This window comes from Xenopus tropicalis, chromosome 1 (genome assembly GCF_000004195.4).
Source record: "Xenopus tropicalis strain Nigerian chromosome 1, UCB_Xtro_10.0, whole genome shotgun sequence".
Classification (NCBI taxonomy): Eukaryota; Metazoa; Chordata; class Amphibia; order Anura; family Pipidae; genus Xenopus; species Xenopus tropicalis.
The window spans coordinates 29,947,229-29,958,647 of NC_030677.2; the positions used below are offsets into that span (position 1 = coordinate 29,947,229).

Below are 11,419 nucleotides of genomic sequence, written 5' to 3' on the forward strand. Positions count from 1 at the left end.
TTCCAACTGACATAGAATGATCTTTTTGGCCTTTAACAAGGGCACACATGCCTTGGACTAGAAGGAGGAAAGAGATAAATGCCCCTGAAAAGAATAAGCATATGGTACATAGCCTATCATTTTTCTTTATTGAAGGAACACACAAGCAAGCTTCCTACATAAGGGATGTGCTCACTAACAACACAAATGAAAGATGAGACAAGAAATATATTTAATGCATATTTCTGAGAATGTCAAGGCGTCGACTTCTCAGGCTCCTGGGTTTATAATGTCATAGGAGGAAGTCAGAAATCCAATAACTTGCTGCATAAAAGAATCCCAGTAATTCTCTGGTCACCCTAAAAGGCTGCAAGGATTTTCTTTCTGCCAGCTAAACACAGGTTTTCATGGTAACATTTGAATATCCTCTGTTTAAACTGATATGACCATTCCTGCAACAATGCAAGCTTTTACTTTTTTCTGAATGGAAAGATATAAATATTTTTAACTAGCAACACACAGGCCAATAAAAGCTGTCGAATCAGCCCCAGAATCAGCAGCTTATTGGGGGATGAAAAATTGTCCCAATATTGAACAGACAGGCTGGATAACATTGGTATGTTGATGTGGTGCTCTCCCAACAGGTCTTTGTAGTTTGCCTTGGGCAAACGAGATAAGATCAGCCTGATTTGGGCCACCATATTAGTTGCCAAAAGATCTGCTCATTTGGCAAGCCTGCCAACTGAGTGGATTTTACCTTGCATGCCAACACAGGATTTCCTCTCTCCTTTTGTGTAAACATGTTCTTCAGTATCTGAGAGAAAAATCCTCCATTCCTGGTGCCAAAATCTGCTCAGTTCTCTCCTCTGCTCCCCCCTTCCATAAAAATTCATAACAGCTCACTCCCCCCTCCCTTAGAGATGTATGATCTGAGCTTCCAATGGCTACAGCTGTAGGAAGAAGCTACGAAGACCAATCTTAAACAAATAGAGGGAGCTCTTTATTCAGGTATAGTAAAGCTTTCTGCTGAATAAATATAGTGTTCTAGGTGGCACTAATGTGGCAAATCTATTGGCAGTAAGAAGCAGAAGGAGTAATTTATACTTTATACTCTACTACTTTAATGGTGTTGCTTTCTCTTAAGTGCTGTCATGGTGACAAATAAATATTGCCTTTTATTAATCCAATTGTATGATCGTGGTTGGCTTGATCCAGGGTTAGCACCCCTTATAGTTAGTATTGTGTGTGTATTTTATACAAGAGACACCCTGGATCAACCTATATTTGATAATCTAGTGTGTATCATGCAGGTTCAATGAAGTTCTAATTTTTGGTCAGTATTCCTAGGGTAAGATACTTCCATGGCATCCGCTGCAAACACTGTATAATGATGCACCATAGGAGAACTCTACAGAGAAACTGCACAGGCAGGGTTTGACAATGACTGTTTTTATTTCTCCTTATTTCTCTAGGGGGCTACAGGCATTTTTGCCTTTCTGCAGTCATGAGCAGCATCTGCTTTAAAGGGGACTTTCATAACCTCAGCATATAAATATGCTTTGTGAAACTGCTAAGGCACAAGCAGCAATAGACCCCCTGTTGATCCCAAAAGGGATATATATGACATATACTTGTGATGGAGAGTGAGTTGTGTGGGTTTTTGGCTGTGTGGGTTTGCAGGGGCTGGCATAACCAGATATGAATCCTATTAAAGCAGGAAAAGATTCACGTGCAGTGGTGACACTTTCAAACAATAGTGCCCTGTGGAAGCTTTATCTTCCTGGTGCCAACGTTTAATAATTTAATTGAGATCGCTGGCAAAGACTCCGATGATTTGTGAGTTTCATGTAATGACGCATCAGGATGATAAAAGCGAGTCATTTCTGATCCCAGCTGGGGGCCCCTCTGCTTTCCATAATGGTGAGATATGTATTTAAAGCAGCAGTTCTTTATATGTGATGCTTCCTGCAGAGCACTGGGATCTTTATGAATATGAATAGAAACAGAGAAGAGTTACTTTATGGTATGCTGTAAAGTATAATGGATGATGAAAGAGGGGAAATGTGATAGAGAGGTGGCTTTTACTTTGTATTTAAAAAATCCTGCTTTGTAACACCAAAGTTTCTAGATATAAAAAGCAAAGTAGCAATAAGTGGTGTATCTGTATATGAAATAATCAGCAGCCCTATCAGCTCACAATAGTGACAGCCAAGAAACACTATAAAAAGGGAGCGGCAATTTTTTATTAAAGTTTGAAATTGCTTTCATACCCAGAAGCTCTAGATGATGCTAAAGAAGAAATGGTTCTATTTTATTTATTTTTCATTTTTCTATATTTTTATTTTTCATGCAGATTTTGAGATGACCTTTTATTTCTGTGCTACCTCAGGCTAACATTGATTTGGTGCAACCAACTGACCCTTGATAGCTGTCCCTGACAAAAAAATGACTCAACTATCAAAGTTCTATGTGCAAAGCACTAAATATTAATATTAACAGAAATTGCTAGTTTTTTTCTCCCCAGGATCTAGTTTTTGTCCATTATTCCAGCCTGATCATTGCTGTACAGGGATGGGACCTATTGTCCAGAATGCTCGGGACCTGGGGTTTTCTGGATAGAAGGTCTTTCCGTAATTTGGATCTCCTACCTTAAGTCTGCCAAAAAAATTATTAAAAAAAGTAATTAAACCCAATAGGATTGTTTTGGCGCCAATAAGGATTAATTATATCTTAGTTGGGATCAAGTACAGGTACTGTTTTATTATTACAGAGAAAAGGGAATCATTTAACCATTAAATAAACCCAATAGGGCTGTTCTGCCCCCAATAAGGGGTAATTATATCTTAGTTGGGATCAAGTACAGGTACTGTTTTATTATTACAGAGAAAAGGGAATCATTTAACCATTAAATAAACCCAATAGGGCTGTTCTGCCCCCAATAAGGGGTAATTATATCTTAGTTGGGATCAAGTACAGGTACTGTTTTATTATTACAGAGAAAAGGGAATCATTTAACCATTAAATAAACCCAATAGGGCTGTTCTGCCCCCAATAAGGGGTAATTATATCTTAGTTGGGATCAAGTACAGGTACTGTTTTATTATTACAGAGAAAAGGGAATCATTTAACCATTAAATAAACCCAATAGGGCTGTTCTGCCCCCAATAAGGGGTAATTATATCTTAGTTGGGATCAAGTACAGGTACTGTTTTATTATTACAGAGAAAAGGGAATCATTTAACCATTAAATAAACCCAATAGGGCTGTTCTGCCCCCAATAAGGGGTAATTATATCTTAGTTGGGATCAAGTACAGGTACTGTTTTATTATTACAGAGAAAAGGGAATCATTTAACCATTAAATAAACCCAATAGGGCTGTTCTGCCCCCAATAAGGGGTAATTATATCTTAGTTGGGATCAAGTACAGGTACTGTTTTATTATTACAGAGAAAAGGGAATCATTTAACCATTAAATAAACCCAATAGGGCTGTTCTGCCCCCAATAAGGGGTAATTATATCTTAGTTGGGATCAAGTACAGGTACTGTTTTATTATTACAGAGAAAAGGGAATCATTTAACCATTAAATAAACCCAATAGGGCTGTTCTGCCCCCAATAAGGGGTAATTATATCTTAGTTGGGATCAAGTACAGGTACTGTTTTATTATTACAGAGAAAAGGGAATCATTTAACCATTAAATAAACCCAATAGGGCTGTTCTGCCCCCAATAAGGGGTAATTATATCTTAGTTGGGATCAAGTACAGGTACTGTTTTATTATTACAGAGAAAAGGGAATCATTTAACCATTAAATAAACCCAATAGGGCTGTTCTGCCCCCAATAAGGGGTAATTATATCTTAGTTGGGATCAAGTACAGGTACTGTTTTATTATTACAGAGAAAAAGCATTTTAAAAAAAATAGAATTATTTGATTAAAATGGAGTCTATGGGAGATTGCCTTTCCGTAATTCAGAACTTTCTGGGTAATGGGTTTCCGGATAAGGAGTCCAATGCCTGTAATTATATCTGATGCTGCTCCAAACACCAGACTTCAGTCCTCTGCCTTTCTGTTTAGCCATTGGCACATAAACAGACTGTCCTGCACACGTGTTAATTGTGAAATAAAGGGGGTACCCCCTCCTCTTCAGCTCCAACATCAAATTTAGTCACAAATGTCCTACAGGTGGGAGTAGGATATTATTCTAGAATTTTTTTTTTACATATAGGCACCTCTGGGCTGCTCCCCTAAAACTGTTGCCCTACATATGCCCCCCACGAATATGACCCCGAGCCATTTAGCAGCACCTGCATCAGTAATGCTAAACTTTGTATAGTTTAAATTTAATAGTATACTTCCTGGAATTCTACCCAGTTTTATTCCATTATAAGATTATATTTGCTTCTGCAGCTTTTCCCTGACATTCAATACTGATAGGAATCTCGTATCCCCATATCTCCTGCCATCAATAATCTTAAAGTTCTCCCATGAAATACATAAGTAGATTGTCTTATTTTTTTATCTGCCTAGGAGAAGGATTATTATTTGATTGTCAGTTTAAAGGAATAAGAAAGAGATGAGTCAGTTTCTCTAGTTTATATGCAATGTAGAATACATAGGCAGCCCCCAATCAGACCTGATTATTTTGAGTTTGTCTGGTCATGACTGTCTCTTTGGGTGAAGACACACAGAGGCACTAGTAGCAGCTACTTGTCATGGCTACAAAACCAGACAATGCTGATCATTTACTGATAAATACTCTGCTTACAGTTTACGTTGTAATACAAATTCATGTCATTACATAAAGATGAAGTGTAGATTCTTTCATGATTTTAATAGTATAATTTTTATGTCTAAATTACACTGTTTGCATGGCAAATAATTCACTTTACTTTATTCTTGAACTAACAAATATATATGTTTTACTTGTTATATTGGTGTGTAGGCGCCATCTCAGTGCATTGTGCCTGAGTCTGAGCTTTCAGAAGGAGCCAGCGCTACACATTAGAACTGCTTTCAGGTAACCTATTGTTTCTTCTACTCCCATGTAACTGGAGGAGTCCCAAGCCGGACTTGGATTTCTTACTATTGAGTGCTATTCTGATACCTACTGGGAGCTGCTATCTTGCTCCCTTCCCATTGTTCTGCTGATTGGCTGCTGGGAGGGGGGGGGGATATCATTCCAACTTGCAGCACAGCAGTAAAGTGTGACTGAAGTTTATCACAGCACAGGTCACATGGCTGTGGCACCCTGGGAAATGAAGAATATTGCTAGCCCCATATACAATTTCAAAAGTAAATGTAAAAAATCTGTTTGCGCTTTTAAAAAACAGATTACAATGCAAGAGAAGCGCTATTAACTGATGCATTTTGATAAGAAAAACATGTTTTCCCATGACAGTATTCCTTTAAATCCAGATTATGTGGGGGTTTGTACGCAGCTGGGTGTCACCAACACATCCCTCTTAATACATATGTACTCCAGTACCATGAGCCCTGGGGGTGCATGCCCTTAGGTTTAGAAAACAGTAGGAGGAGAGAGTGATTTTGGCTACTGGGGGTGATAACTTACCAGGAATGGGGCCCCTAGCATTTAGTTGCACTTTGATAAAACCAAGAGACTATATAATTAGTGGTGCAGTTAGTTAGAAACTTTATTCTGTATAGATGGTAAATGAAGCACAGGCTTGGGAATAACAATGGACATGTGCAAGGGGAAAGAAATAGCCAAGGCGCATCCTTCTCAATGTGGCAAAGATAAATCTGTACAGGTAAGAGCTATGTCTGGCTTATCACAAAAGCCTTGACCAAGTTTGTATAATTCATACAGGAGGTACAGTGTTATATAGAGCGTACAAGCTGGGGCACTAGGGGAACTCAAGGCACAAGATTGCTCTGTACTTAAAGGAGAAGAAAAGGTATTAACTAAGTAAACTTTATTAGAAAGGTCTATGTAAATACAGCCATAAGCACTCACAGAAAAGCTGCACAGAGTCCTCTATCAAAAGAAACACAGGATTTCTTGTCTCCTTTTTTGTAAACATGGTCTTTGATGTCAGAGACTTCCTCTCTCTCAGAAAAATCCTTCATTCCTGAGGCTCGGAGTCTGCACAGCTCTCTCCTCCTTTCCCTCTCCTGCTCCCTCCTCCCTCAATAATGCTAAGAACTCCCTCCCCCCTCCCTTAGGAATGTGTAATCTGATCTATAACAGCTAGAGCTGCAGCAGGAAGCTATGAAGACCAAGCTAAAATGGCAGCTGCAATCTTAAGCAAACAGAGAAAGCTTCTAGGGCTATTTGCTCAGGTATGAATAAATATAGTGTTCTAGGTGGCACTAATGTGGTAAATATATTGGCAGTGAAATGCCAAAATGACTTTCCTTCTCCTTTAATGCTTACTTATAGAAGGTTTGGACTCTAAGATGTGCAATTTTTTGCACTATAGCACTTATATCTGTACCAACGCTAAATGACTGCTAAATTCTTTTTCGTTTTTATACTTACTCTCTGAACTTACACTCTGAAAATGGAATAATTAGTCCCAACCTTACTAGAAGTTTTCCCTCCTCTGTATAATGAAGGCAACTTGCAGCACAGAAGTGGAAGGAGTATCTCTCTATAGAGCTCAATATTAGTAATGAGCGAATCTGTCCCATTTCGCTTTGCCAAAAAACTCACAAAAGTTTGAAAAGATTCGCAAAACCGCGAGAGATTTGCGGAACGCAGAAAATAACGTGCAGAAATTTGCTGCAAATCCATGCCTCATCACTACTCAATAACCCTGATTCCACAGTTACAGATATTGTTACTTTAAAGTTATGCCTCAAAACAGTGAATAAGAGTTAACTGCACCTGAACCCTGGGCCCTAAATTGGAGTTCTTTGAGTACAGGTATAGGACCTGTTATCCAGTATTTCTGTAATTTGGATCAACATACCTTAAGTCCACTAAAAAAATCATTTAAACATCATTTAAACCCAATAGGATTGTTTTGCATACAATAAGGGGTAATTATATCTTAGTTGGGATCAAGTACAGGTACTGTTTTATTATTACAGAGAAAAGGGCATCATTTAACCATTAAATAAACCCAATAGGGCTGTTCTGCCCCCAATAAGGGGTAATTATATCTTAGTTGGGATCAAGTACAGGTACTGTTTTATTATTACAGAGAAAAGGGCATCATTTAACCATTAAATAAACCCAATAGGGCTGTTCTGCCCCCAATAAGGGGTAATTATATCTTAGTTGGGATCAAGTACAGGTACTGTTTTATTATTACAGAGAAAAGGGAATCATTTAACCATTAAATAAACCCAATAGGACTGTTTTGCCCCCAATAAGGGGTAATTATATCTTAGTTGGGATCAAGTACAGGTACTGTTTTATTATTACAGAGAAAAGGGAATCATTTAACCATGAAATAAACCCAATAGGGCTGTTCTGCCCCCAATAAGGGATAATTATATCTTAGTTGGGATCAAGTACAGGTACTGTTTTATTATTACAGAGAAAAGGGAATCATTTAACCATTAAATAAACCCAATAGGGCTGTTCTGCCCCCAATAAGGGGTAATTATATCTTAGTTGGGATCAAGTACAGGTACTGTTTTATTATTACAGAGAAAAGGGAATCATTTAACCATTAAATAAACCCAATAGGGCTGTTCTGCCCCCAATAAGGGGTAATTATATCTTAGTTGGGATCAAGTACAGGTACTGTTTTATTATTACAGAGAAAAGGGAATCATTTAACCATTAAATAAACCCAATAGGACTGTTTTGCCCCCAATAAGGGGTAATTATACCTTAGTTGGGATCAAGTACAGGTACTGTTTTATTATTACAGAGAAAAGGGAATCATTTAACCATGAAATAAACCCAATAGGGCTGTTCTGCCCCCAATAAGGGGTAATTATATCTTAGTTGGGATCAAGTACAGGTACTGTTTTATTATTACAGAGAAAAAGGAAATCATTTTTGAAAATTGGAATTATTTGCTTATAATATAGTCTATGGGAGATGGCCTTTCCGTAATTCGGAACTTTCTGGATAAGGGATCCGATACCTGTACAAGGCTTTTTTAAGAATAAGAAGAAAAAAGGTCCAAAAGCCCTGGGTAAATCTGTAGTTAAGCTCATGATACTGTAGTCGGGAATTCCTGCTCCAAAGTTTGCTCTGCTAAACCATCCATTCATGCCATGAATCAGTGTCAGCCTGGCACCTTGGGAAATTACTTTCTATCCACGTCTCACTGATAAAAAGATGGTTCAACCATAACATTTACCTCTATTAATTAAAAAGAGAAGAACTTCAAGAAGAGCAACAAGAAAAAGGCACAGGCAGTCACGTGAATTCTAAATTGGTAATAACATTATAGCACAAACAGAACCCTGCACAAGCAAAGGCAAGCCAGATGGAGAGTTCCCTGGCTGGAACTGAACCCAGGACAGTGCTGTGGGGCAGTACTGTAACCCCTGTGCCATCATGCTGCTGCTGCTTTGGGCTAACCCTTTGCATGCCATTAAGTTGCTACCTTCCCTTCACCAGAGAGCTCCTGATTAGTGGCAAGGCACAACCACAGACATGAAATAGTTAACAGGTATAAAAGCTCCACAGGCTTCTGGGACAGAGACCTTTAACAGAAAGTAAATATTTAAAGGACAAGTAACTTCTAAAAAAGTAAAAAAAGATAGATATTCTTGCAGTTTGTATCTGTCTGTTCAGCACTTACATATAAACTACTTCTTGGCAGCATATGACCATTATCATGTAGAAATCCACACATCGCATTTGTTTATCTCACAAAGCAAGAACTATACTGTATTCTTCCCAGCTGAGCTGCTCCCTGCTATGGAAACGTGTGCCCTGTCGCCCTATTTCAGCTTGAACTCTGCCCCCCATGGCTACTCAGAGGCTTATTTACTGTAGCAGTGCTAGCAAACACACAGTGGAGGGTAATATATATCTTATACAGTAAAAAAACATTAAGAAAAAACATTGTTGGTATTAGTGGTTTTTTAATCTCTGTTCCAGGATCTTCCACAGGGAAAACTCACTTAATGCACATTCCATTCCAAATAAAATCTTTTTGTTTTTACATAATACTGTTAATAACCTGAAGTATTTCAACTTCGTTAACTAATTGCAATTAGCTGTCAGTTACCCTGACACCTAGAAAGCTGCTATTATTAATATCACTGCTATATAGAGAATAAATCCCTCTGGAATGTATCCAAATACAAATTCACTACAGACAGACGTACAATTTATTCCACAAAGACCCTATAAACGTCTCCATAAAAAGTAGCACAATTACAGCACCCACTAAATAATCTCTGACTTCTGTTCAATGAACAGAAATATATTTTATAATCAATTAGGGGTGGGAAATCTAACTGAGGGGCAATTAAAAGCAGCGAGCGCAGGAGGAAGAACTTTACCTTCGGAGAAGTCGATTAAGCCCAAGAGATGCAGCAGCTTGAGAGAGGCACAGATAATCATTACAATCCCCACCGTCTGCAGTCCCTCCGACTCCCACTCCACGGTTATCATGCTTGATGCTGGCAAATCATTCCTGTTTGAACTTTCCAGGTGATTAGATGGGCTTGCCAGGGAAAGGGAGCATATCAGAAGGCTGCAGTCATGAAAAAGCAGAAAAGGCAGTCTCCCCTTGACAGTGGAAAGGACCACTGCGACTGAAGCACAATCCCTGTAAGAGCTACACAGTTCATGCTTCCCGGCGTTGGGTTGTGTTAGCACTGAGTGGGTCTCACATTCTCTGCCTGAGCCAGCAGCCCTTCTACTTTGACATCATCAATAGGAGCTGATTGCACTTGGGCTATACTGATACCACATAAGCCTCTGGCAACTTATAGCAACCCTTATAAATGAACACTAATAAAGTCTAATCACCCTTATTGTGCCATTGCACTTTTATAATGCTTTAGTCTTCCCTATCACATGCCCACATTACAGGGCACAACTGTGCAGCCCCAAAGCACTAAAGAAGTTAAATCTCAATTGATTAAGAGTGTTCAGCCAAGTGGAGTAATGCATTCTTTCTTTAAGCTCTTATTCAGTTCATGGTGATGGGGTTTGCAATGTAAAGGATCAACACAAATTCCTTTCTTGATGGGTTAATAGATGTGGGGCCTCACTTCTGACAATGATATCATCTATGATATCACTTCTAGTTGAATTTATTGATAAGAAGCCGGAGCGGTTCTGTGACTAATTGAGCTCTTATGACCTGGGAATGAGGGCGATCCCTGAGGATCTGGATGAAGCTATAGTAGGAAAAGCAGCGAGGATACAGAGGAACAGAATGGGATGGAAGTCTTTGCCTGTGTGGCACTTTGTAAAAGAATTAAACAATAGCCAAAAGCGTAAAAGTAGCCATAAAGGGGTCATTTATTAAGTGCGGAGTAGGGAGCAAAGTATAGAAAATAGGTGCAATCAGCCATGATGTTTGCACTTTGCTTCCTGCACTCAATAACTGCCATAGACCTTCATCCCCCCCGAGAATACAGCACTGTCTGCGTTCCACTCGTATGCATACTCCTTCCATCACAGCACTGTGTTGCACCCGTTAGCACCAGATTTCCATTTGCAGCACAGAATGACCCTAGAAACAGCTTTGAAAATGAGCACCCCTTAGTTCTCTTATACTTGCATCTGGGGTCTCTCTAAAGGTCTATGAATCAGTTTGAATCAGTCTACATTAAAATCCCATAGGATCAATGGATTGAGCAAAAAATAAATAATCATTATGCAACACTTGTATCTGCCAATACACAAGGCAAACCAGACTTTTTGGTTTTGTGCTCTCCTTTGCAGTCCAACGTTATGTATGACCCACTTAACACATAATCAGCAATTATTTTTTTAGTTTTAATGTAATATCAGATGTAAGGGCAGAGTGCTAAGTACCCTAAGCTGTTTGGGAAACCCAGAGATGGAGGTGCCTGTGGGATCAGAAAGTTGGGAGTACAAAGTCTGGAGCGCATAGAACATACATGTGTGCACATACTGGAATTTAAATAACATTAAATACATTAGTTCATTGTTCTTTCTTTGAGTTCTGTAGTTGGTTGCTCCTTTGCTACCCATAAAACTATATGTTTTTCTGCTGGTGGTAAAACACCGGAAATGCCTCCCCTGCGCACGTGGATTGGAATTGGGTTAGGCTGAACCCTGTATTCACAGTAACGGGAGGGCCCCATTCAGGCCTGTTGGTACACAAACAAAGTGCTGTGTGGCGGGATATGCAACAGAAAACACACATTTACCAGCACAAGTGAAGTGAAATTTTTTGCAAATTCCCATTTTTTACCCACAATGCAGTGTTTCCCCTCCCCTCAATTTTGTGGGTAAAGATTTGTGCTTTCTAAATGTCAACATGACATCTGTTTGTGATTCTTTAGACACAAGTATGTTGT

General features: G+C 39.0%; 1 protein-coding gene across 1 annotated transcript in view; it reads right to left on the reverse strand.

Moving 5' to 3' along the window:
- kcnip4 (Kv channel interacting protein 4) overlaps window positions 1-9,767 on the reverse strand; it is a 102,323-nt gene extending 92,556 nt beyond the window's left edge. The window contains exon 1 of the mRNA XM_002936712.5: window positions 9,422-9,767. Within this exon, the coding sequence (XP_002936758.1) occupies window positions 9,422-9,533 (112 nt within the window). The 5' untranslated portion in view covers window positions 9,534-9,767. The remainder of the gene's footprint in view (window positions 1-9,421) is intronic.
- Between the last annotated feature and the right edge of the window lie 1,652 nt (window positions 9,768-11,419).